We start from the raw sequence: 25,376 nt of genomic DNA, 5'->3' as shown, positions 1-25,376 counted from the left end.
TTCCCTAACTTAGAATATATTCTACCGATGCAAAGTGGCTTTAAGAAAGGCCGTGTATTTTAGACTCGCGAAAGCACTAAAGAAGTTAGGTACACTGGCGTTATAAAGTCAGTTGATACCGCAGAAAATAAATGCCAACGAAAGCTGCTCCAATTTCCCGCTCCGTCGCTGACCTAATTAAGCGTCCTACATCAAACGTTATTTTCCCCTCTTCAATTTCTCTCGAGCACAACGAACTCCTCCAAATAATATCGGTATGAATTTCGAGGAGGGGCGGAAAGGAATTACCCCAGTAAATTATTTATTCGACAAAGGCCTTTGGGAAGAGCCTGCCAATTTATTCTCGATTCGTCCTGGCTGTGCCCTCCTGTGACTGCACCACACCCGTGTGTATTCCAGCTTCGGCGTAGTCTGCGCCTTTGTGACCAACCAGTACATGCAGGACGGCACCAAGGAGCTGCCCACCAACGTGAAGACCAGCCTGATGGACGTGCAGCTCTTCCTGACCACCACGAAGCTGCAGATCAACAACATTCTGCATACAAACTTCGACGAGCTCGAAATCAATCTGAACAGCATCCTCCAAGCTAGCGGCAGAATCGTCACCGAGCAACTCGCCGAATACTCCCACGCGGTCTCGTTGACCAATCTCAGCGATATCGTGGCCGGCTTGGAATCCATCAAGGAGGACCTGAAGACCATGCAGACGATCACGCGGGATCTCAGGACGAACGCCAGTCAATTGGACATTGGTAACTCCCTTCATTGATGCTCCATTGGGGTTCGATTCTCCGTTTCGTTCTAGAAAGGAACAGTTTGCAGTTAGATCAATTTTTTTTATATAAAATCGGAATCTAAATTTCGGGTGCGAAGCCGAGTGCTGAAGCTAGTATTTGATATGACAACGCGTTGGAGTTTAACAATGCGCTTGCTCACGCACAGTATCCCCGTAGAATAGGAGATAATAAAGAATATTAGTGAACGTCTGCTACCTTTCTGTGACCTATTGCCTATGATTACCGAGAATTATTGGTAGTTTCTGTCTCTGGAAGGGCACTGATGACCGTCCGTGATTGTTACAGTCGTGCGAGGCGTGAAGAACAACCTTCTGCACACGTTAGCGGCCTGCAAGACCCAGAATTGCAAGCAGGTCCTGAACGACTACAAAGTGAACCAAATGTCGGTTCAAGTAGACTTCGACAAGGTATTCACCGCTTTACTCCTTCGCATCCAGCATCGTCTCTTCGATCATTGATTTAATGAATTCCTTTCTGTTTTTCCTCTTTACACGCGCACAGTACATGGACCGATACTTCCCGAAGGTATGACTTTATTGCCTGATTAAAGAGCGTATCAAGGGTGTGCAGTGAATTCGTTGCCTTTGGGAACATACAGTACTCACCAGAATCATAGAGGAACACCGTGTCCCACGTACTAAGCGTCTCCTTTCGTCAAATCTGCCATTAAAAACGTATCTAACTCGATCGAGGATCCCACGCTTCTATTTTAAACGATACTGTGGACTTCATTAATTCAATTTCATCGATGCTTCAGCCGAGACCCGAATCTGACGAACACCTCGCGACTTGCAAGCGACTGACCTCGGGCTCCGTACCTATCGAGTCATTTCTCGTGACACGTACCACCCTGCTGACTGCTGCGTGTTCCCAAACGTCGTGTCACTTGAGAGAGGTTCTCGTAAAATTCGTAGGAGCTTGTAGGCAAAGATGATTCGGCTCCTGTGAGACACGCGCCAGCTTAGACCATTCAGAAATCACGATTCTCGTCGAGGCGTCCCTCTGCTTTGATATAAAACGCTCGCAGACCCGCGGGGCCCGTGCAAAAGACATACTCTCCCTTAACGAATAACTACGAAGTCGGTCGATTTATTTCTCTTTTTTTTTTCACCTTCTTCTTAGCCGTGTGAATGCGCAACCGTCGGTTCACGAGCGGAATTACTGTATAAATTTGTCTGATTCCATGCTCGCCACCATAGCTTCAGTCTGTAAGTTGTAAGCTAACGCATGTAGTCTTTCGATTCTGTGTACAGTTCCATATGTGTGTTCGTTGACATCGAGAGTCTCTGTTAAGTTTGGTGTTTAGAGTCGGGGAGATTAGCGACGTACGGCGCGACCCGGGCAAAGGAGGGTTGCATCTTTTCAGCGACGAGTGGTCCATGAAAACGTGCAAACGTACAAGAGAGCACCGAATAGGAATGAAACGTTCTCCTACTTTTGCACAGCTCCGCTCGTAAAGCGCACAACTCATTTCCCCTCTGCCTTTGCGCCGATACTCGGCGAGTCTGGTTCTCGATGAATACATCCTCCTGCACTTTACATCCATCGTCAGCACTCTCTGCATACCGTGACTCCACAAGACACAGCTTTCAAGGGTGTCCACGCTGCTATGACTTTCTCTGTCCCTCCGTGCTTGGAAATCTGTTGCTTTAGAAGGCCTCGAGCATGACACTAACGTCTCTGTAACGACACCTCTTTAACTATTCTGCATCGTTTCGGTGGAGCACAATGTTCAGGCCTCGCCCTGGCTGGCTGGGAGTGCTGGGACGGTCGGTTTACAGCGTCGCTCGCGCGATCCTTTCAGTTGCCGAACGTCACGTCCGCCTTGTACAACATCACAATGCTGATGAGGGGCAACATCGTGTCGGAGGTGAGCCAGGGGAAGGAGTCGTTCCTGAAGATACAGAAGGACATACAGCACGCGGTGAACCAGACCATACCGGTGGTCAGCGCCAGCATCAGAAGAGCCAGTGACTTCCCCACCGGCATGGCGCACAACATGTCGGCCCTCCTCGACAGGCTGAACGTCGACATAGATAGAGTTTACATCCGACACCTGGACGTCGCTCAGACGCACATCGATCAGTATTCGCCGTACAGGTAAGCGCGAAGCGGATCTTGTGCCTGAAAGTCTCTTTAAGGGGGCACGGTACTTTCTTTGCTCGAAAATTAAGCTTTCTTTATGAATTATTTTCTGTATGAAAATGAAGAGGTAGAAAGATGTGGTTTGTTACAAATGAAAGATCACTGTTTGAAGGTATTAAAATAATTCTTCTTAAAAAACAAGCACCCTCCCTCCCCTCGTCGCAAGTGAGTAGAATTGCGATGCCATAAATTCCGCCTTCTGTGCTCGTCTGAAACATAAAAACAAATCAAGACAGTAAAATTTATTACATTTTGTGGTCATTGAGCGAGCCGATTTTTAAATTTCGCATTTGGAACAAAACGGCGGACTGTCAAACTGTAGCTATCGATTTTCGACACTGAAACTGTAGGTTTGATAGTATTTATTTATGGCACCGTAATTCCACTCATTCCGCGAGGGACCAACTTTGAGCGACTATAGCGAGGGGAGGCCGCTCTTTTTTTAATACAAATTCTTTTAATACTTTCAAACAGTGATCTCTCGTTTGCAACAATCCCCACCTTTCTAGCTTTTCACTATCGTATAGAGAAAAAATTATAAGAATTGCTTAATTTGCGGGCAAAGAAAGTAGCATGCCCGCTTAAACTTCAAAGGGTTTCTGTAGTAGTAATAAGTCTCTTTTAACGATATTCCTTTCGCCAACAAAGTGCCTGGTTCCCTAGGTACTACCTGGGTCTTGGGATATCAGGTATTCTGCTGACGGTGTTCATGTGCCTGACGTTCGGCCTGTTCTGTGGGATCTGCGGGAAGCGTCCCGATGGCTACGGGGACGACTGCTGCAACAAAGGGTCCGGTGCTCGATTCCTGATGATGTAAGTCCCGGAACATATTCTCTATGAAGCTAGTACGACGGTGAGGTACCAAGCTGGCCATGGTTCTAGGGCTGTCTGGATCATATTCCTTCTAACGAGCGTGCTGATGGTGATCACCGTGGTGCACATGGTCACCGGGGTGCTGATCCAGAGGGCGATCTGCGAGCCCCTGAAGAACCCGAAGGACAACAGGATGTTCGCGCTGATCGACGAGATCGTGCAGGTGAAGAAGATGCTGTACCCGAACAACCCCCACGCGGACGTGAACATGAGCTACATAGTGTCGTAAGTGTGACACCGCCGGAGAGATTGTCTCCGGTCCCCCGATATGGTAGCAAAGCGAACGTTGGCAATTCCACAGGAACTGCCACCTGAACAAGAGCCTGTACACGGTGCTGAAGCTGCAGTACCTCATCGACGAGCCGATGCTGCGCGATTACGCCGGCAGGTACGACATCAACAACACCATCCAGCAGCTGTGTCGGAAGATCAGCCTGTCCCCGGGCGTGGTGATACTTACGGACAGCGCCAAATCGAAGCTGAACGACCTCGCGCAGAGCGGCCTCAGCGACATCAAGTTCTACCAGTACGCCGAAATCCTCGCGGACAACATCACTAATATCAATCTGGAGCACCTGGCGAGACAGTTGCGCGAGGTGTCCGCCAAGCTGCCCGACGGCCAGGAGGACATCCGTGTCAGCCTCGAGAAGAACGCCCACGACCTGGAGCACTACCACAGGGATCTGGTGATGCCCATGGCGATGCTGAGCGAGCAGCTGAGCGAGAAGGCCCTCACGCTGCAGGAGAACATCAAGTTCAATCACAGCTCTATGGCGGAGGCCATCCACGACCTCGTCGACGAAGTCACGAAGGCCCAGCAGTTCCTCAACAAAGACGGGCCGGAATACGTTCAACAGGTACGTTCCATTCGCCCGTTTCTCCGGAACACTTTCGCCGGGGAGTAAATGCATTCACCTAGAATCGGCTGCTTCGATGTCACAGCTAGCTACCAGGTTTGGGAACGCTTTTCTCCGCCAAGTCGACGACTTCCTCGACCACGTGATCGAGGAGGCGCTGCGCGGCGTTGGAAAATGCGGCCCAGTTTCGAACGCGTACAACGCCACGCTGGTCGCCGGCTGCAACAAGATTCTAGACCCATTCGTAAGTCGAGGATTTAAGAGATCGCTGCTGCGAGCATATCCTGCGTAGTGCAGCGTTATAATGTCGTATTTGTTCCTTAATTTCGACGCGTAGAATGGTTTCTGGGCGAGCGTGGGCTGGTGCTTGGTCCTCTTCATCCCGACCATAGTGCTGTGCGTGAAGCTGAGCGCGCTGTATCAGAAGTCCGACCCGTACCCAGGACCCCTAGTCGAATCGTAAGTTTCCTACAATTTCTCGCCGAGCTAATCCCAAACGATGAACCAAGTGTTGCTAGATGTTCCCAAGACATAATTAGATATCTGGTGCATGAAGGAACCAACGTCTCCTTTGACGTGGAATCATTTTCATTCGATGTCACTCATTAAATAAAGGAAAAGAGAAATTGACAAGCTCTGAATGGAGCCTTTAGACATTCGCAATGCTAGAAGAAAATCTACCGGCGCTTCAGTCGTCGAGTAAATCCAGGGAAACTAAGAACAAAGATTACTCATTACATCCACTCGGAAACAATCGCTTCTCTATCATTTCTCCGCTAACCTCTGGCCAGCAAATTCTCAAGCACCCTTTCTGTAGAAACTGTTAGCTCCCTATCTCGATCTGGTAGTTAATCGAGCTTCCATATACCCACGTAGCATGCGTCTCTACTCGCGCTTGTAATACCTCTTTCGTCTCCTATAGTCGGCATGAATCGTCCTACAATCTTAGCGTGAGAGTCGCGGTGCAAACTTTCCCGGGCTCGCGCAGGTCTCAAATAACTGCACTTCTAACTAATAACTCGCATCGATTCGCTCCCGCGTCCTTTTTCATACGAGCGCAACATACCACGAGAGAGAATAGTAAAAAGTCTGTCGCAATATATTCTTGGTGGTGGGGACTCGATTGTCAGCAGCTCTGCCACCGTGTCAAGATACTTCAGATTGAATTCATACCGACGGTAAGCAGATCCGCTGCGGACAAATCGAGTCCCTGCCAGCTTTCAATGCTGTAGTTCCATATTAAGTTAAAAGTAGCTGTCTAATGTGTGGAATGGTTGTTGGAATCTAACCGCTAACACGCTCCGTTCCAGTGAATATTTGTATGACGCGTATGGGGACAGGGATAACATACCCCTTGCTCAGTAAGTATACAACGACAACAGCTAAGTTGCTCGCATGCAGAAGTCTCGTTGATCCTGTCGCATGCACACATCCTACAACACAACTGTTCGTCACACCACCCGGTGATACACCCTCTCTACCCCGATCTACACGCACAGTCTCCATCGTTGTAGAGGCGTAGTGTGTCGGGACTGTGGGGAGAATTAGCGTAGACAGGTCCCTTAGACTTGTCGATCCCTGTGACTGCATGGAGCACCCTGTGTAGCTCTAATAGGACATGCACCTCTAACGAGATATTGTGGGATCAGAAGAACAAGCTTAGAGAAGATTGACAAAGCTGGGAGGGACTGGGAGGAAGCTCTGAAGCAAACTTGAAGGGCTCTTCTCTCCTAGATTCTAAGCCATCGTTTTACATCTCCACTTCTTCATCATGGATCCTACAATATCGTCCAGCTACTTAGGTCCACGTCTCTATAGTCTGTAGTTTATTTTCTGCTATTTGAGCGTGGCCTTTGACACCTTCTCGGCTACGACTCTGCAGAGGAATCAATGAGCAAGAGTTCAAGCGAATGACTATCGAACAGCGCAGCAAGTGTCGCATGCCTAGCCCAGAATGTGTTAATTGATTGTACGAGTTTGCTAACGCTTGCGTAACTGTCTTTCTGACGCGTTTAGCCAGCAGTCACGCGAAGTATCTTCTGAAATTTCTTTTATCGCACACGCAAAAAACAGCATTGACTCTAGCGACGGGCTGGTCTCTAGCGCGCACCAGGCTATTTCTAGGACACTAATGACACGTATAACACGCAGAAACAGCTTAGCAGAACAGTACACGAATTTCTCTAACTCGCATGACGAGTAGCGAGGTAGTCGCGAGCGAGCATGACTGAAGTGGTGTCCTTTGGTTGCAGCGTTCGCGACAAGAAATACGTCTCCCATAGCAGACACCACCCGTCCGCGTACGTGGAGAGCTACGACGGCCCCGCTGTCGGGTACAACGAGCGAGAAAGAATCACCGACGCGCACCAGAGCACGTCCCATCACCAGGACTCAAGATACTCCGATCTGGCGCCCAAGTAAGTCCCCAAACGAGCCACTCAAGATTCATGAAAGCGAGATCTCTTAGGAGGACAGGGCGGTCACGTTAAACGGTGACGTTAGTTTTCTAAGAAGAAGCTACGCAAAGTTTTCAAGGCTCTCGCGGCGCTCGAGACGAAGGCTTGGCGATCGAGCTCCCTCTTGAAATTTAATCGCCAAACGTTATTTAAAGATCTCACACTGCGGGTAGCTTGTCCAGAAAGAAAGGTGCACGGGCTGTGGATAGTTTCCTCTTCGAGAGACTGTTCTTTCTACGTCATCGTCTTTCGTTTCTCCGGGGGGAGAACTGTTTGTCGACCTGGCCGGTGCATAGAGTGCGTTCTATTGGGACTCGTTGTAAGGCCTCGGGGTTTAATTCTCGTTAGCGACCGGCGGCTGAACGGCGCGGCGTTGCTCGCGGCTATCCAACGATTCTGGAATGATCCTTCCGTCTCTCCCGCTCATTAGTTCATCTCTGGTTTTATTTTGCAGTTCCACCCCCACGTGGCGAAGCCACGAACCTACCGCCCCCTCCGATACAGAACCTCACAATAAAGTCTTTAGCATATCGATAGAATCGCAGTAAGTCATCCCATATCTCTCTCTCTCTCTCTCTTACTCTCTATCTATCTATCTATCTATCTCTCTCTCTCTCTCTCTCTCTCTGTCTCGGAGCGACGTATCTTTCATTCAGCTTTCTGTGACACGTTATACGCAAATTTTCTGTTGAATTCCGAGCCGCGGCGCGGCTCGCGCGGGGCCTGACCTTTATCACAATCAGTTCACCTTCTTTCGTTCCTTTTCGTTTCCCTTTCGTCGGTGAGCAGGGTTCCCACTCATCGCGCGATCTTCTTTTTTCTGTGTTCCGCTCCTGCGAGCCTCTGACACGCTGAACTTAATCGTGGATGGGATCAAGTTCAATGTACTCTTCGCTTCTTTCGTGATAATTTCGTAGCCAGACGCTTACACGGAGTTCGACCGGTAATTAGGCGAATCGGCGTTCCGTAAAACGAACCTGATGCGAGCAATTGGGCGGTTCGATGACACCCTTGTAAGTACTCGATGTCTCTTGCGAACGATACTCGAACCCTGTTGCATTTCAATCGCTGAGCATGTATCTCTTCTACATTTCCAACGTGTAAATTCACGATAAACAGAAATAGCCAAACGTTCGCCACCTTCGTTGGTTTAAAACCGACCAGTTCGTGGAGAAACATTTCTCCGTTAGCAACCATAGAAGAGATACGTGTCTGCTCGTAATAAATCTGGCTGAGTTTTCGCAATATCTTGAGGGAGTCAAGCAGGTGGACAGGTGCTTGCATGTATTCGAAACGATCACCGTCGGGTGTTCACCTTCGTTAAGTCACCTGCTGGACCCGCTCGACACGCTGCAGAATTTTCAGCTTGTCGTTCGTTTTCATCTTACGTTCCGTCGTTTTTAAGCAAACTTTGGTGAATCTCGGCTCCACTTAATGGCACTGTTCGCCTGCCGGAGTGACTGTACAGAATTGGAGCATGTTTCATTGACTAGCGAGGCTCGTATCTCCCAGCGTGCTCGTAGAGAGTCCAGGGTGTGCATTACCGTCGAATACCATTGCGTTACTCTTGATCCCATCCGTAAAACTCATGCAACCCCGTTGGTCACGCTTTTTTTCCCGGTTATTTCCAGGTGAGTGGGAACCTTGCGGGGGGGCAACTTCCCGCGTCTCTCGATACGCCTCTGCACGTAAGTCGCAAAGACACATTCTTATCAAATGTGTCCCCGTACATCTTTGGTTCCTTTATTTCTTTTACGTTCGGACTCGTTAGCGTCTCAGGCCGAGGTAGCTTCCGCTAGAGCTGTTGCTTGCGAAAGAGGAAACGGGCTCTCCGATCGGCGCAGAATTGCCGCCCACCTACACGCCGCCACTACGCTCGGTCTCTACAACGGACGGCGCCAGAATCCTCGCGGGCGAGCATGTTCGAGTCCCGTGTTCGAGTCACCTTCTTTTTCCGATAAAAAAAAAAAAAGGAAGCCACCAATACAGGCGTTTACTTTGTTCTCGCTTCAAGCAGCTTCGTCGTTCGTTTGTTCGCTATAAGGCTGTCGCAAAAAAAAAAAAGAGACACTTGGATGCTCGAGACAATTTATTCTTCTTATGTTTCCTTTGTTTCGTTCCTTTCTGGACACGCCTGGCGAGGAGGTAGCGCGCGAGGGTGTCGACGATCCCGTCGTCCCGCCGCGATTAACGATACCGATCTCGGTTACAGAAACTGGGACTTCCCTAACGGCGGTCCTCCCAGGTACCAACCAGCCGCTGCAGCTCCTCCGCCGCTGAGCACGGAGTACGAACGACCGCCTCCTTACTACTATCCCGGGCCAGGGTGAGTCTCCGGCGCGATGTTCAGCCTGTGCACGATCACTGACACGTCGCTTTTCAGGGACAGAAATTAGGAAACAAGTGCCGTGGCATGCACGAAGGTAGCGCTGAGTAACGTCGCTACCCACAGTCTCACCCGCAGTTACAGAAGGACGCTGAAAAGGAAAGAGAAGTCCGGATGCAAGCGAGACTACGTTTAGACTGCGGCGTTCCCCGCCGAGCGTGCCACGGACCGTGCGAACGGCGAGATCAATTACAGACCAACTTTCATACAGACTGAGGTAGGCTAAATGGATCCCCCAGCGAGCCGCAACTAGTGTGATCTATGCGTGCGATCCTGTCTTTTGTTTCTTCGTTTCTTTCCCCTTATTTTAGTATTACTTAGACGTCCGTGCGTACCGCGAGAGCCTCGACGTCTCCTTTTCCCTTTCGTTAACGTATGGCTCTTTTAAATCGCGAGACGAACGGGTCACGCGTTAATCGTTGGACAATCGATTCTCCTTACACGACTGACCCCCCTATTATTGCTTTTCTTCGGCATTTAATCCTTCTTCCCGGAACGATCCGCGACAACCCCCCGCCCCCCGTGGTCGTCGACGCGAAGGCTCGACTGGCAACCCTCGAAGAAGGATGGATCGTTCTTTCAAAGAGACTCTCGGTTCACCTTTGTCGTTTAGTTCCTAAGACACAGAGGATTGAAATCATCGTCTGCATTAGCCAGTATTAATGAAAGTTCATTGCCGTGCCTCCCTTATCCAACCGCTGGCGTTCGCCCTTCTATTTTCCAACCGAACGGGACCGGGAACCGTACGTTCGTAAATTAGCGAACGCGTGTGTACATTCAGCCGCTTGTGTCTTATTCAATTGCCCCTCTATTCACTGTCTTTTTACGCGAACTGCCTACCGGAGCAATGACGATTGCACAGAATAACGACGACGACGAACGACCCCTTTCGCGCCGAGACGTCATTTAGCCGTCGCCGCGGGAGCATGCGTGCGACCGACCGGTATCGAAACCCGCGCCGCATCGCGTAGCTCGGTGCTTCGTATGGCTGCGCATCGTGGACGATGGAGCGTTAGCTGTAAGTCCCGTTATTAAGCGAGCTCCTTCCTGGGATTCTGTTCGCTCGAAACGACACTGCCGCCTTGAACGAGTCGCGTTGCGTTCGGTTAGACGCGCGAAGCATCGAGGACGGTTTCGGGCCCGTCGGTCGCACAACTCCTGATAGAGACACGCGCAGACGTTCCTCGAGCGAGCGCGCGGCTCGCCGAACGACGCTTCGCAATCTGGAGCACCGAACAACGCCATATTTAAATGCCAAACGACGTTCTCTTCGCCGTGGCCCGTGGCGCTCGAGCGTACACCGTGCCGGTTTCGAGCGCCGCGGCTCACCGTCCGCGACCTCGCTCGATCATTCGTAACGGGGCAAGAGAATCCTCGAAGCTGGCTTCCGCTCTCGTAGACGCGGAGGGTGCCGCGCTGGCCCTCCGAACGTGGAAGCTAGCTTCTCTGCGAGGTCGTCGCCTCAGAATACTCTATGTACATGGTTCTTTAAGTAGACGTTTTTCTTACTATTAACTTTACCGTGTAATTTACCGATCTAAGCTCCCGAGAGGGTTGTCCCCGCGTCGCATAGCAGTTGTACGCGCTATTGCTTGGTCTACGCGACGCGCGGACATCTCGACAGGCGGGTGCAACGTCCGCTCGCGTGCGCTACCTCGACGCCCAGCGACGGATTTGTCTTCTCCGTCGATGGAGATGTAGCTTCGCTTCGATTAGACCCGTTTGTCTGAAGCTAGACACTGTTCAGGGGACGATCGGACTCCTCCAAGTGAAAGGTCTGCTCTTTGCGGTCTTCGTAGGCTCGCAATGCACAAGCTCGCTCTTCGCGGAGGACTGCAAAGGGACTAGATAGTGCTCGGAGCTCTGGTTTTCTTTAAGAGCCTCGTACGAGTCCGCAGAAATCTCGCTTGGTGAGTCTGAAGTTTCCCGACCGAAACGCAAGTTTCACGCGCTGCCATGGAAGCCGAGCTCCAACGAGGAACTGCCGCGCCCTGTGAAGACTCGAGGATGTTGCATTCCCTTAGAGAACCCGTTGCAGACAGTCGTTGCCGCGCGAGCAGCAAGTTTTAACGTTAACATTGTACGGTAGATAACGCCGCCCATGCTGCTGGTCCTTGGTCGGCCGGTGGCAGATTGCCAAAAAAAAAAAAAGAAATAAAAAGAAACGAGTGAAAAACCCGCAAAAAAAGAAGAGAAGAGTGCTTTCCTCGAATCGTATCGAGACGCGAGAAATGTGGGAGCACAAAATCATTAGCGCCCTTTGCTTTTAAGGAGATACGGGAGGTTGAAGGACGATAGGTGGGAGTAAGTGAGGATCGCGTGCAAGGGAAACAGTACCGATGAATGACTGCCCGATAAGATGTGAAAAGACTTTGGGAGACGGACGTTTTGCGAGAGGAGAGAACGATTACCGTATTTACATATACGTTTAGCAATAGTGGAAAGTTAAGCTACGTTTTTAGCGTTAAATCGTCGACGTTCGACGGACACAGATATCATCGTCATCGTATGCATGGAGACCGAGGAACCACGATGCTTTCTATTTTTCTTTCTCTCTCTCTGACTCTCTCTCTCTGTCTATCTGTTCCGTATCAAGAAGAAAGAGAAGAAGCTACGGGAACGTAATAATCAAACGTGTGGATTCATACAGCTATTTTATCCGGTGGACTATATTAGCTGCGTCTCGCTAAGTACATATATGTACCTACAAGTCGGAGAACGAGTGCCGCGTGGAAATTTAGAAAGTTCGCGTTGAAGCGTGCCGCGTAACGCATCGACGGAGATCGAAATTTCGTGTGCCACTGGAAGGCCGCCGCGATACCCCCATTATCTTCTGGTGCTATTTTTATATCGAAAGCGTTGCGAATTATTCGGTGTACCCTAGGCACTCCTTCTCTGCGTTCAGAGACGCGTTCGTGTAAAATGTAAGGACGCGTGGACTGTCGACTGCTCGGAAGAAGGGACATCCTTCTCGCCGAGACACGAGACTTCTCCGACACTCGTGGTTCGGCTTACCCGCCCACGGTCACGAAATGATCGCTGACGCTTCATTCCACCTTCTCCCTTTTCACAGAGCTGACGACCGTTTGTCATAGTTCTGGTACCCTACCTAACAAATTTTTACTAAAGGTGCACCAAAGTGTGGTCAGAGTCCTTTGCCACTTTTTCGAGTAATCCCATCCGAATGTTCAACCCTTCGACTTTCAGAAGGCCCGCTGTGGCGGAACCCTGACGAATCTCGGGACGTTTTATATTTGAACGATGTCGACTGTGGGCGGGTGGCCGCCACGAGTTCCAAACGGTTTCGATGTAGAGGGATTTGTAGTTTCGAGGAGTAATCATTCGAGAATTTCCTTACATTCTCTTGTCTGCTCAATCTTCGGGACGCCCGTGGCGTTCGGGCCTGAGTGTTCTTCTTCGTTTCTTTCGCTGAACTTCAGCAGGCCATTCCATCGGAACAGTTCTTGGCGGGTCGCGGGGAAAAGGCCGAGGGCTGTCGTCTCCCCGCGATCTACCGGGAACGCAATTCCGTTCTGAAGAATGTCGAATTATATTATTGATCGGCGACGTGCAAGTATGCGAGTGTGGTGTATGCCATCGACTATGGTGTTTTTACGACTCACCGATTGTGTTTGTTAAAATTAATTATTATTGCTATTACGATGATTATTATTAATATTATTATTATATTATTATAAAATGAGTGTATCACAGTTTAAATATATCTATTTTATATTAAATCATCAACGCCGTGCGCTGGTGTCTCCGCCATAAACAACTTCGCACCGTGCCTTTGATTTCGCGCAAACAATCTTTATTGTGCGTAGGAAAATACATTAACGTTCCGTGCTCGCTTACAGTAAAGAATAAGGCCGCACACGCGGGCAGAAGGGTCCTATCAGCAAGTTATCCTGTTATCTTTACCCCATTTCCGCATCACTCGTATAATCTGCTCCACTTGTGAGTTCATTGTGTTCTTAAGAAGCTGTATCACGTCTGCCAGAAGCTCTCTGAAAGGAAGCAGTCGCGCTGAGTAAAGTCGAATGGCAAATGGGATTAGGAAACGGAGAAACTTACTTCGGCTGCTTCTCAGCTACGATGTACTGGAACGTGCCGCAACAGGCGCCCCGCTTCCCTTCCCAATTCTCTGGACTGGGATCCATGCGTTCCAGCATATCGAACGCCTTCGCTGCGTACCAGAATTCGCCGACTTTGTAACAATCGTTCGCGATCAACTGCAGGAAATTGAAGGACTCCGGCGACGTGTCCATTTTTAGGTACAAGTCCCAGGCCAGCTGAGACTTCTTGTTCATGATATCTTGGGCAAAGAAAAGCTCAGTATATCGCTGATTACTTTGTGCAGACGCAAAATGACGTGGAGCTTACAGCAATGTGCTAGGAGACTAATGTAAATGTAATCATTTTTATATTTCTCATTCCGTATAGTCAGGAAGGCCTCTTCCGCCTCTTTGAAGTAACCCGCTGCGGCTTGTGCCTGGGCATAGTTGAAGTTGAAGCTGTCTTCGTTGGAGAAGTAGGTCTTGATTGAGTTCAGGTACACTAGGACTTCCTCGAACTGGCGGTAGAGGAAGAAACAGGAGGCCATGCATTGCCTGCCAGGTATGGTGTCGCATTCTGATGCGGAGGAGCCCACTAATTGAAAGTATTGCTGGGCTGTTTTCACGTTATCTCGCTGAAAGCGACAATAATTATATTAACGAGCCTTTAGCTTCTCGACTTGATTAGACGCTTACGGAATTAGTTTCTTGCCCCATCACCGCGTTAACTATCCCCTTCAAAATGTATTCCTGTGGGACAGCTGGCTCGAGGTCCTTGATTAATTCGAACGCCTCCGCCACGTCGTCTTGCTTTAAGTAGTATATTACTAAATTAAGCCTGGCTTCCGGTATAACGTCCACCAATTTCGGCAGAATTTGCAGCGCACCCTCTCCGGCTTTGAATACCTAGAACACCGATCTTCATTGTTAACCGAGGAAATCATGCGACTTGTATGAATGTTAATAACGTTACGCACAACAGTATTATGGCGTATAATGTCGTGGCTGAAGCTGAAAGAGTTGGACATTTTCTCCACCAGCTGTTTCATTTCATTCTCCGCGGCAGAGCCATTGTACAAGCGAAAATGATTGCATGCTTTCAAATTGATCGCAATGGCGCTGTCAGGATACTTCTGCAGGTAAACTTGCAGAACTTCTTGAGCTACGTCGTAGTAGTCCAGCTTGTAGTAACACAAGGCAACATATACGTTTAATGCGAAGTACTCCCTGTAAAAGATCGCAATGAGTGAGACTGGAAAGGTAGATGCCAGTGCGTTGTTATCAGGAATTTGGAAATCGTGGGAGAAAGGATAAGGAAGGGATAGGGTACCTGGAATCTTTTAGCTCTTTAATCAAGTACACGTCAGAACTTCTATTAATCCTAGTGCTCCCTTCGACACTACTTATATCACTGTCGCTGTCTAAATCCCTAAGCAAGCATTCCCATTAGACTCTAAAAATTCCTACGGCTTAACAAACGATACAAAGACAGTTTCATAGAGACCTGTTTTCTAGGAGAATCTTTTTGTAAACGTCGATAGCCTCTTGGTAGTGGGCCCTGAGGTAATGTATAGACGCCAAACTAAGCTGATCTTCTACGACATCCTGCAGCATTTGATGGTACTCCGTCAACTTTGACTCGTTGCTCATTTTCAGTGCTAAGTGGAACAAGAGCCTGTTCTTCAATTTACTGTCCGGAGCAGCCTCCAGCATCTTCTGCGACTCAGGGTACATTCCAAGATAAAAATAGCAACACGCCAAGTTCGCTGGCAAGTCTGGCAGTGCTGGTTCCCTCTTCCTCAAGCTCTCGTAGATCGTGGCTGCACGCTTGTAGTCTCCTAGGTGGAAGGAGCAGTAGCCCATCCATAGCTCGGAATCTAAACTATTCTCGGAACTATTGTTGAACTCGAGAAGCGTTAAAGCGCCAGTATAGTCGCGCTTCTCCAGGAACTCCTCTAGCTTAGGGATCTTTTTGTCTGACGCAGACCTTTTCACTCCTTCGGAAGAGGCTGGCTTAGCTCTTGACAATATCTAGCGCAAGGAGTGCAAATAAAACTAGAAATTAGTTTCTTCGACACAGAGGAAAGGTATTTGAAAACAAAAAAGGAAATACGGCGCGCAATGCAATGTTTACCATTTTTAGTCACTGTTGCTAATAGATACATGAGCCTATTGATTGCCACGAGTGACTACATGGAAACACGACGCCTATAATAGCGCTACGTTCGTGCTAAAATATTAATTGTTAACGAAAACTACCATTAAAAACCAGTAAGTACTTTTACTCCGTAAAATAGAATCTACGGGAATTCGAATTATAGATCTAATAATTTCAATTTAAATTCTAATATACTTACCTATACGTAGATGTCAGTTCAGTGGCGGTAAAATTCAAACTTCTCCGTCTAAAGCAACATTACACGTTCATTTCTTTTCAGCATCAGTATTCGCGTGTACGAAGAGTTAAATATTAATATTGCAAAATAGTCGCGTTACCATGCAGTTATTATTATATATTAAGCACTGCAGAACAGCAAATATGTTGTTGAGCGGTTGAGAAATTAGGAAATTTATCGCGCGCTAATTTATGCAAATTCGAAAGGAATTTCCGGTCGAAGCGGTGCGCGCTCGAAAAGTTTTCGCGAAGTTTACCCTCGATAGACAATATGGAAATGCTTCGCTTCTACGCGGAGAGCACTGCTCTCAGAGCAGTCAGTGCGCGACCGACCGTCGTTGAGGTTACTTCGCCGGTAGTGTCTTTCGCATTTCTTTTTCGTAATGTTGGAAGGTGTCAAGCACGTTCTGTTAGTTTTATCTGGTAAAGGCGGCGTTGGGAAATCAACGATCAGCACACAATTAGCCCTCGCGCTCAAAGAGTCGGGATTTCGAGTAAGTTCTCGAGTGGCTTATGATTTTTTAGGTTACGTTGCTTACATGTCAAACTGTTGCAGGTTGGTTTACTGGACGTCGATCTTTGCGGACCGAGTGTGCCTTATCTGTTAAATTTAGAAGACAGAGATGTCCATCAATCCCCCGAAGGGTACTTGAAACAATTTCGATAAAAAATTTCTCACCTACGAAAAGATCTTCCAAATTTTTATGGAAGATACTCGGTTTCTGTTCCTCGATCTTTATTCATTATAATTGCGATAACTGGTTCCTTGATTGAACAAGTGTTAGATTCAGTTGCGATCGCATTCTTTTTTATTATTGTCGGTTTTTGGATATTGTAGATGGGTGCCAGTATTCGCAGACAAGGAGCAAAGGCTAGCTGTCATGTCCATAGGGTTTTTATTAAAAAATCAAGACAACAGCATTGTTTGGAGAGGTCCGAAGAAAACTGGCATGATTAAGCAATTCTTAACTGACGTTGTATGGCAAGATATTGATTATTTGATTATTGATACACCTCCGGGAACCTCGGACGAACACATCACAGTGATGGAAAATTTAAGGTAGTACGAGTCTGTGTTTATAGATCTTTTTCTCACTCGTTTCTCATTCTGCATGTATGTTTGTGACATCGGTTGTAACGGAGAGGTGTAGTGTCATGTGGCTTCGGCTGTTCGCATGTGACTGTGATTAAGGATCATGTGATGTCCGCACAGAGCGTCACTGTAGATAGATAAGCGGCTGGTCATAAGATTGATAAGCACATGTGTCTCGCTTGAACGCATACTACAAGCAAAGATATCGCAAATGTCATCCCCGCACAATGATAGTTAATATTAGTAATTTTCATTAATAATGTGACGTTATATTCTATAGAAATGCTAAATGCGACGGTGCGCTTATAGTAACCACTCCGCAAGCAGTCTCGGTGGATGATGTTTTAAGGGAGGTAACATTCTGTAGAAAAACTGGTATTCATATATTCGGCATTATTGAGAATATGAGTGGTTTCGTCTGTCCATCGTGCTCGGTTAGTAAATCTGCTTTATTTTTCAAGGTAAACCTTTTATTTTCCGTACAAAGAATAACAATTTCAGGAATGTACGAATATATTCTCCGCGGGTGGTGGAATAGCGCTTTCGAAAATGGTAAAAGTACCATTCCTGGCAAAAGTGCCTATAGACCCGCAGGTTGGTAAGCTGGCAGGAACGGGGCAAAGTGTTCTGGTGTCATTACCAGATAGCCAGGTGGCTCAGGTGTTTCGAAAACTAGTCGAAGAAGTTACAAAGAGCAAGGAAGCATAAGAATTAGTATTCTATCGCGCCAATGTAATTTTCAGCGTAACGGAGTACCTGCTTGTGATCTTAAAATTCACTTTAGCCCTTTGCGAGCCAGTGCATTTTTTCTATTCTGTAATGGGTGAGGTAATAGATAAATTAATTTGAAAGGAAGCACTTTCTTGTGGAAAATATATCTGCATCTACTTCCAAATACTTTTATTGTAAACAGTGAATTTATAGGATCGCAAAGGGCTAGTGTAATCGCTTGTTACAGAATGGATAGAGTGTACAAATATAAATGCAACGGTTTCTGCACGGCAGCATTTACGCAAGGTACGAAGATCGAATCTTTGCATTTCACAAGAAATACAACACACAACAAATGTACGTTTAATGTTATTTTATCAGCATTAATTTGAGCACGCGCGTACGTCTTATAATTTTTGTACAAAAGTGTGAATAGATATCAGTGTGCTGTTGCGTAATGTACATACATCGAGAACTTTGTACATTTAAACGTTCTTCTATTTACAGTCTTTCCAAAATTCCTTTTTACGTAATTTACAAATTTTTTTATCCGTTACCTATGTATTCCAACGAAAGTATAAAAAAATATATATATATATTTTTTCCTGCTAGTTTTAGACACATTACAAAATTATTACAACCGTTAATTCAATACTGTTCGTTTCATGTAAGCCACCCACAGTTCCTTCTTATATTCCAGCGTGGCAGCTAATTTGTCTTGCGCCTCGGTGATACCTCTGCCGACTACGGCTAAATCCGCTCCAGAATTTACAACAGACTCCGGAGTGTTGTATTGCTGCCCTAACTCGTCGGTGCCTTTCGACAGTTTCACTCCGGGCGTTAATTGAACAAGCCCTGGATTCGAGAATATATTCGACTGGCAAACGATACCAGCCACCATATCCGATCCTTGCGCGATCGACACCGCGCTCTCCACGTAATCGCCGTTAGTCAAAGCTCCCTTGGAAGACATTTCGGCTAGTACGAAAATCCCGCGGGGTTCGGTAACACGTTCCAAGCCGCTTTTCAAACCGTCTACGATACTCTGGCCAGCGACAGCATGCACGGTAACAATATCCGCCCATTCCACTATCTTGTAAATGCCTTTTCGATATTGCGATGATACCGTGTTCCCGATATCGGCGAACTTTCTGTCTTCCATCAGCAGAAAGTCGTGCCGCTTAGCTAATTCCTTCAAACGTTTTACAAAATCAGCAGTAAAATCTTCGACGATGTCTATGTGTGTCTTGAGCACCACGATGTGCGGTCCCGTCAAGTCGGCTAGCTCTAAGATCGCATCAGCTTTCGTCAGGTCTGCTGCTAGACACAGGGTCGATTGTTTCGCCTCCATCAATTTGAAAAGCTTAGAGGCGACGGGGTTGTTAGTCTCCGTCGCTCTTACATAGAATGGAGTCTTCAATCGTTTGTCTGAAACTAAGGTAAGGAATTTAAGCTACTTTGCTATGAAATTGATTTATCAGCGCCGGAGATCCATTACCTTGAGCAGAAATAATAGGTGCCTGAGATTTCAGCAAGTAGTCTGCCACTTCTTTCACGACTTTCGGTGTGATTTTGTTAGCTTCTAGGAGATACGCCATGAGTCTAGTGACTGTGTATAAGCTTCTCATTGTAAGTCCGTGGCTCTCGATATTCTTCTTGCCGCCCTGTTCTCTGTCTACCACCACAAATGTATCTGTCACTTGCAGACCTTCTTTCCTCAAAGTGTGTACTGTTTCTATGATACTGCTACCACTTGTAACCACGTCCTCGATAATCACGCAATTCTCTCCTGGCTTAAATTTTCCCTCTATCATCTTCTTCGTGCCATACGCTTTTGTTTCCTTTCTCTTGATCAACATAGGCATGTTTGAGTCGACAGAGATCAAAGTGGCCAGTGGTAACGCCGTGTAAGGAACACCACAAATCTGTGATACACCCAAGGTGTCTTCCGAAAATTTCCATAGGGTTTTAGCCAAACGTGCCTGTAACAGGTATGAAAGTAAATATAAAATGTATAAATCAGAGTAATATAACATGAAACTTTACCATTATTTTCGGGTGCGAGATTATTACTCGTAAATCGAAATACACAGGAGTTTTTAGACCGACTTTGGTCACAAATTCTCCAAATTTCACTGCGTCGATGTCGTAAAGCGCAATAGCCAATTCTTTCAATTCCTTGTCCATGGTGTTTAAATATTTTAATTCGGTTTATGTAGATGTTTTAATACAAAAAGCACAAGCTAAGCCTTCAATAAGCAAGGTTAGTCGTTAATACAGTGCTTTTTATTTTGAACTACACTTTCGAAAGATCCTTAGTGCAAATTAATATGAAAATATATTGATGATAGGCATGAAAGAATTATGTTTAATCTAAAAATCTAAAAACAATCTAAACCAATCAAGATACACGGCGACACGTGCATCCCTTGCATCATCCCAATGATCTGGAACTGTATGCGCACGCACAGCGATGTTCTTAGGCGCGCCCACCGTTTTCGTGTCGTTTATAGAATTTCCGAAGCTAAACTGACTGCTAGAAAAATGCTTCTTCATACTCGTACTCAATGTATTATTATTATATTAAGATGGGAGCGATATTCAGCTGCACCGACTTAAGGGGGTAGACACGGGTAATGCAGCGCGCTGTATACCGACACAATCTGGCCCGAAACATGGGTTCGGGATTTTTCGTTTTTCGTCCTTATATGAGCAGATTTGGGGCTGGGCGAGGTCTCATTCGAAAGAGGAAGGTTCAATGCGGAGCGCTCTGCTCATGGTTCAACGAGATTGTGTTGATATGTAATAATAGCCACAATAAAAGCATGATGGAGTCAATGTATGCATTTTCGGACGGTTGTAGGTTGTGGTTATATTCATTTTAGGCATACATTGACATAGGAACTGCTGGGAATTGTATATATTTACTAAATTAACGTTTTTATTGTTACATATACATTACTTGAAATCGCTGTCGTATTTATGGCATAGTAATTCAGGCAGTTAGAACAACAACGGACTAACCTACATTAAAAAAAAATTTCCTATTGTACATCGATGGCTTACAATTAGTGCACACATATTGTATGTCCACTTTTAGCGTTTATGAGAAAAACAGGTTCAAACATTCAATGGTACTTTATAATTACATAAATACTTTTTGCATTATTGTAATATAGGTATCACTGAAAGTATGTAATTAGTAGTATAAGTTAGAATCTGCAAAATTATAATAATAACTTGACAATAATGCTTGGAAGTTGGACATGCTATTGTAACCAAGTACAGAGGAGGACATACTATACTGAATGATATTATATAAAAATGAATGAAAAGAATAATACTGGAAATAATCTCACTTCAATATTATATTTATTTTTAAAGTAACAGGAATAAAAAAGTAATTCGTGGTAGATATAGGAAGACTTTAAAATTTTTTTATTTATTACATTTTTCCAAGACTATTTTCATCCAGTAACGTCTCCGGAGAGCAAATCAAAGAGCGAGAAGTGGCGCAGATGTTTCGAGACAGTGACTGTTTAACGAAGAGACGCAGAATTATGGAGCGCCACTTATTTGCAACTTTAAGGCGATGCCTTCGAAGCTGAAATTCAGAATACCTCTTTTCGCTTCATGTTCTCCTGATACCTGGGCCAAAATCTGGCAAAAATTTTCAGAATGCACAAAATTGGGCTTTGTAACAGGAGAACATGCCGTCGAAAGAGGTGGCACTAAGTAACGTCTTCGGAGAGAGAATCGGAGATGCCTTCGAAGCTGAAATTCAGAATACCTCTTTTCGCTTCATGTTCTCCTGATACCTGGGCCAAAATCTGGCAAAAATTTTCAGAATGCACAAAATTGGGCTTTGTAACAGGAGAACATGATGTCGAAGGAGGTGGCACTAAGTAATGTCTTCTGAGAGAGAATCGAGGATGCCTTCGAAGCTGAAATTCAGAATACCTCTTTTCGCTTCATGTTCTCCTGATACCTGGGCCAAAATCTGGCAAAAATTTTCAGAATGCACAAAATTGGGCTTTGTAACAGGAGAACATGCCGTCGAAAGAGGTGGCACTAAGTAACGTCTTCGGAGAGAGAATCGGAGATGCCTTCGAAGCTGAAATTCAGAATACCTCTCTCCGCTTCATGTTCTCCTGATACCTGGGCCAAAATCTGGCAAAAATTTTCAGAATGCACAAAATTGGGCTTTGTAACAGGAGAACATGATGTCGAAAGAGGTGGCACTAAGTAATGTCTTCGGAGAGAGAATCGAAGATGCCTTCGAAGCTGAAATTCAGAATACCTCTCTCCGCTTCATGTTCTCCTGATACCTGGGCCAAAATCTGGCAAAAATTTTCAGAATGCACAAAATTGGGCTTTGTAACAGGAGAACATGCCGTCGAAAGAGGTGGCACTAAGTAACGTCTTCGGAGAGAGAATCGGAGATGCCTTCGAAGCTGAAATTCAGAATACCTCTTTTCGCTTCATGTTCTCCTGATACCTGGGCCAAAATCTGGCAAAAATTTTCAGAATGCACAAAATTGGGCTTTGTAACAGGAGAACATGATGTCGAAGGAGGTGGCACTAAGTAATGTCTTCTGAGAGAGAATCGAGGATGCCTTCGAAGCTGAAATTCAGAATACCTCTTTTCGCTTCATGTTCTCCTGATACCTGGGCCAAAATCTGGCAAAAATTTTCAGAATGCACAAAATTGGGCTTTGTAACAGGAGAACATGCCGTCGAAAGAGGTGGCACTAAGTAACGTCTTCGGAGAGAGAATCGGAGATGCCTTCGAAGCTGAAATTCAGAATACCTCTTTTCGCTTCATGTTCTCCTGATACCTGGGCCAAAATCTGGCAAAAATTTTCAGAATGCACAAAATTGGGCTTTGTAACAGGAGAACATGATGTCGAAGGAGGTGGCACTAAGTAATGTCTTCGGAGAGAGAATCGAGGATGCCTTCGAAGCTGAAATTCAGAATACCTCTTTTCGCTTCATGTTCTCCTGATACCTGGGCCAAAATCTGGCAAAAATTTTCAGAATGCACAAAATTGGGCTTTGTAACAGGAGAACATGCCGTCGAAAGAGGTGGCACTAAGTAACGTCTTCGGAGAGAGAATCGGAGATGCCTTCGAAGCTGAAATTCAGAATACCTCTTTTCGCTTCATGTTCTCCTGATACCTGGGCCAAAATCTGGCAAAAATTTTCAGAATGCACAAAATTGGGCTTCGTAACAGGAGAACATGCCGTCGAAAGAGGTGGCACTAAGTAACGTCTTCGGAGAGAGAATCGAGGATGCCTTCGAAGCTGAAATTCAGAATACCTCTTTTCGCTTCATGTTCTCCTGATACCTGGGCCAAAATCTGGCAAAAATTTTCAGAATGCACAAAATTGGGCTTTGTAACAGGAGAACATGATGTCGAAAGAGGTGGCACTAAGTAACGTCTCCGGAGAGCAAATCAAAGAGCGAGAAGTGGCGCAGAATTTTCGAACGCCTCTTGAAAGGCCTGCGCCTCTTATTTGCAACTTTAAGGCGATGCCTTTGAAGCTGAAATTTAGTATACCTCTTTCCACTTCATGTTCTCCTGATATATTGGCCAAAATCTGGCGAAAATTTTCAGACATCTCTATAATCAGGCTTCGTAACAGGATAACATGACGTGGAAAGAGGTAGCGCAAAGTAATGTCTCTGAAGAGAAGTAAAAGCCTTGAACGAAAGTCGATTGAGTTTGAGAGTAGTGAATGGCATATTTAAAGTAGTGCATTAATGCGAAGATTTTTAAAACCACTCTGCGTGGAAGGATCGTTTTAGGTGTTCTTTTTAGCATGTCTTTTATATGTGATTTGGAATAGGAAGGAGTAAGTAGTGCTCGTTAAATAAAAAAACTCTTTTACCACTTAGCTGCAATTTATTCAAATAAGTGAAATGCAATACAATGAAATGTTACAAGTGTAACTGGGTAATTCGGCTGAAGCAGTATCTGGTGCAAATTTCGTATCAATGAACACAGTCGAAAGTGCAGCCGGTTTAACGTCTTTTATGTAAAAATTCCTTACCTGTAAAGCAGAAATATACACGATTAATAATCGCTCTAGTTACAGTATGTGAGATTAGTTACATCGCATCGGCACACTCTAAACTCTAAACATGTCATACATATACAAGCACACACGCACAGCATTTCAACAGATTTCAGAGTAGGTAGTTGCAGAATTGGCCGCTGCTCGTGCTGCACCCAACGTTCCCGACTGATTCTACAATAAGATTACAGTGCTACGAGTGGTAGGAATTAATATTAAATCTTACCGGAAACATATAAAATCTAAAACGACTAAATTCTATCAACATGTTGCATAATAAAATTATTCCCTGTACTAATATATTTTCATACGTGACAAAATGTTGTAACGTTTCTCCCATTTTCAATAATAGACAAGTCAAGTTACTAAAAATATTTTTCTTCTTACAGGTTTTAACTTCGGAATATTTCGACGGAATGATGGAAACCTTGATAGTAATCACAAGAAAATAGTGACTTTATATACCTTATACTTTATTGTAACACTGTAAAGGCCTTTAATGCAAATATATTGAAAGATACTTGAAACAAACTGTATTATTATTCAGAAATACCTTTTACATATTCCTATCCAAATTTCAAATATCTATGGTATTTCCTTAAGAATACCATAGATTTTCTTTGTTAATAAGTCGATATTGAAGAAAATTTTGACGTGGAAAGAGATGGCACAAAGTAATGTCTTCGGAGAGAGAATCGAGGATGCCTTCGAAGCTGAAATTCAGAATACCTCTTTTCGCTTCATGTTCTCCTGATACCTGGGCCAAAATCTGGCAAAATTTTCAGAAAGGACAAAATTGGGCTTTGTAACAGGAGAACATGATGTCGAAAGAGGTGGCACTAAGTAATGTCTTCGGAGAGAGAATCGAGGATGCCTTCGAAGCTGAAATTCAGAATACCTCTTTTCGCTTCATGTTCTCCTGATACCTGGGCCAAAATCTGGCAAAAATTTTCAGAATGCACAAAATTGGGCTTTGTAACAGGAGAACATGATGTCGAAAGAGGTGGCACTAAGTAATGTCTTCGGAGAGAGAATCGAGGATGCTTTCGAAGCTGAAATTCAGAATACCTCTCTCCGCTTCATGTTCTCCTGATACCTGGGCCAAAATCTGGCAAAAATTTTCAGAATGCACAAAATTGGGCTTTGTAACAGGAGAACATGATGTCGAAAGAGGTGGCACTAAGTAATGTCTTCGGAGAGAGAATCGAGGATGCCTTCGAAGCTGAAATTCACAATACCTCTTTTCGCTTCATGTTCTCCTGATACCTGGGCCAAAATCTGGCAAAAATTTTCAGAATGCACAAAATTGGGCTTTGTAACAGGAGAACATGATGTCGAAAGAGGTGGCACTAAGTAATGTCTTCGGAGAGAGAATCGAGGATGCCTTCGAAGCTGAAATTCAGAATACCTCTTTTCGCTTCATGTTCTCCTGATACCTGGGCCAAAATCTGGCAAAAATTTTCAGAATGCACAAAATTGGGCTTTGTAACAGGAGAACATGATGTCGAAAGAGGTGGCACTAAGTAA

General features: G+C 45.7%; 4 protein-coding genes across 17 annotated transcripts in view; 2 read left to right on the top strand and 2 right to left on the bottom strand.

Moving 5' to 3' along the window:
* LOC143375266 (prominin-like protein) overlaps positions 1–13,261 on the top strand; it is a 48,717-nt gene extending 35,456 nt beyond the window's left edge. The window contains exons 3-16 of one of the 13 annotated variants that reach the window (XR_013086857.1): positions 400–752; positions 1,083–1,204; positions 1,299–1,322; positions 2,602–2,897; positions 3,591–3,755; positions 3,825–4,040; positions 4,117–4,672; positions 4,758–4,916; positions 5,010–5,131; positions 5,983–6,033; positions 6,925–7,089; positions 7,583–7,672; positions 8,760–8,816; positions 9,341–9,454. Coding sequence is in view for 10 of the 13 variants with exons in the window: in XM_076824197.1 (XP_076680312.1) it covers positions 400–752; positions 1,083–1,204; positions 1,299–1,322; positions 2,602–2,897; positions 3,591–3,755; positions 3,825–4,040; positions 4,117–4,672; positions 4,758–4,916; positions 5,010–5,131; positions 5,983–6,033; positions 6,925–7,089; positions 7,583–7,672; positions 9,341–9,454; positions 9,512–9,524 (2,446 nt within the window). In the remaining 3 variants the exon portion in view is untranslated. Of the gene's footprint in view, positions 1–399; positions 753–1,082; positions 1,205–1,298; positions 1,323–2,601; positions 2,898–3,590; positions 3,756–3,824; positions 4,041–4,116; positions 4,673–4,757; positions 4,917–5,009; positions 5,132–5,982; positions 6,034–6,924; positions 7,090–7,582; positions 7,673–8,759; positions 8,817–8,899; positions 9,314–9,340; positions 9,459–9,511 lie in introns of those variants that run through there. The other 12 variants (XM_076824199.1, XM_076824197.1, XR_013086858.1 and 9 more) reach the window with 12 other exon arrangements.
* A 61-nt stretch (positions 13,262–13,322) lies between these two features.
* Positions 13,323–16,646, bottom strand: Ttc26 (tetratricopeptide repeat domain 26). Of its 2 annotated transcripts, XM_076824210.1 has the most exons (9): positions 16,507–16,646; positions 15,930–15,977; positions 15,707–15,802; positions 15,077–15,603; positions 14,550–14,799; positions 14,269–14,478; positions 13,901–14,207; positions 13,592–13,832; positions 13,323–13,524 (listed from the first exon to the last, which is right to left on the bottom strand). In XM_076824210.1, the coding sequence occupies exons 3-9, from the start codon at positions 15,707–15,709 to the stop codon at positions 13,413–13,415; spliced, it is 1,650 nt and encodes a 549-aa protein (XP_076680325.1). In that variant the 5' UTR covers positions 15,710–15,802; positions 15,930–15,977; positions 16,507–16,646; the 3' UTR covers positions 13,323–13,412. The 2 variants fall into 2 exon arrangements, with proteins under 2 accessions (XP_076680325.1, XP_076680326.1); XM_076824211.1 differs by lacking the exon at positions 15,707–15,802.
* On the top strand, positions 16,267–18,382 carry Nubp2 (NUBP iron-sulfur cluster assembly factor 2). The gene is made up of 5 exons (XM_076824217.1): positions 16,267–16,461; positions 16,524–16,612; positions 16,806–17,027; positions 17,341–17,494; positions 17,562–18,382. Exons 1-5 carry the CDS (start codon positions 16,351–16,353, stop codon positions 17,766–17,768), a joined length of 783 nt encoding a protein of 260 aa, XP_076680332.1. The 5' UTR covers positions 16,267–16,350; the 3' UTR covers positions 17,769–18,382.
* Positions 17,492–20,393, bottom strand: R-l (rudimentary-like). Its single transcript, XM_076824212.1, has 3 exons — positions 19,818–20,393; positions 19,270–19,753; positions 17,492–19,205 (listed from the first exon to the last, which is right to left on the bottom strand). The coding sequence occupies exons 1-3, from the start codon at positions 19,956–19,958 to the stop codon at positions 18,415–18,417; spliced, it is 1,416 nt and encodes a 471-aa protein (XP_076680327.1). The 5' UTR covers positions 19,959–20,393; the 3' UTR covers positions 17,492–18,414.
* Positions 20,394–25,376: the final 4,983 nt, after the last annotated feature.

This window comes from Andrena cerasifolii, chromosome 12 (assembly GCF_050908995.1).
Source record: "Andrena cerasifolii isolate SP2316 chromosome 12, iyAndCera1_principal, whole genome shotgun sequence".
NCBI classification, from domain to species: domain Eukaryota; kingdom Metazoa; phylum Arthropoda; class Insecta; order Hymenoptera; family Andrenidae; genus Andrena; species Andrena cerasifolii.
This window is presented reverse-complemented; position numbering and strand designations above follow the sequence as displayed.

Excerpts from the sequence above, each read along its gene's own strand:
- Ttc26 (XM_076824210.1), bottom strand. Across the intron at positions 14,208-14,268 it reads TGGGGCAAGAAACTAATTCC|CGAGATAACGTGAAAACAGC; the intron begins GTAAGCGTCTAA and ends TGTCGCTTTCAG. Across the intron at positions 13,525-13,591 it reads GTAGCTGAGAAGCAGCCGAA|AGAGCTTCTGGCAGACGTGA; the intron begins GTAAGTTTCTCC and ends GCTTCCTTTCAG.
- R-l (XM_076824212.1), bottom strand. The coding sequence starts at position 19,958 with ATGGACAAGGAATTGAAAGAATTGGCTATTGCGCTTTACGACATCGAC. Across the intron at positions 19,754-19,817 it reads TCTCGCACCCGAAAATAATG|GCACGTTTGGCTAAAACCCT; the intron begins GTAAAGTTTCAT and ends TACCTGTTACAG. Across the intron at positions 19,206-19,269 it reads ACCTATTATTTCTGCTCAAG|TTTCAGACAAACGATTGAAG; the intron begins GTAATGGATCTC and ends TCCTTACCTTAG.
- Nubp2 (XM_076824217.1), top strand. The coding sequence starts at position 16,351 with ATGTTGGAAGGTGTCAAGCACGTTCTGTTAGTTTTATCTGGTAAAGGC. Across the intron at positions 16,462-16,523 it reads TCAAAGAGTCGGGATTTCGA|GTTGGTTTACTGGACGTCGA; the intron begins GTAAGTTCTCGA and ends AAACTGTTGCAG. Across the intron at positions 16,613-16,805 it reads GTCCATCAATCCCCCGAAGG|ATGGGTGCCAGTATTCGCAG; the intron begins GTACTTGAAACA and ends TGGATATTGTAG.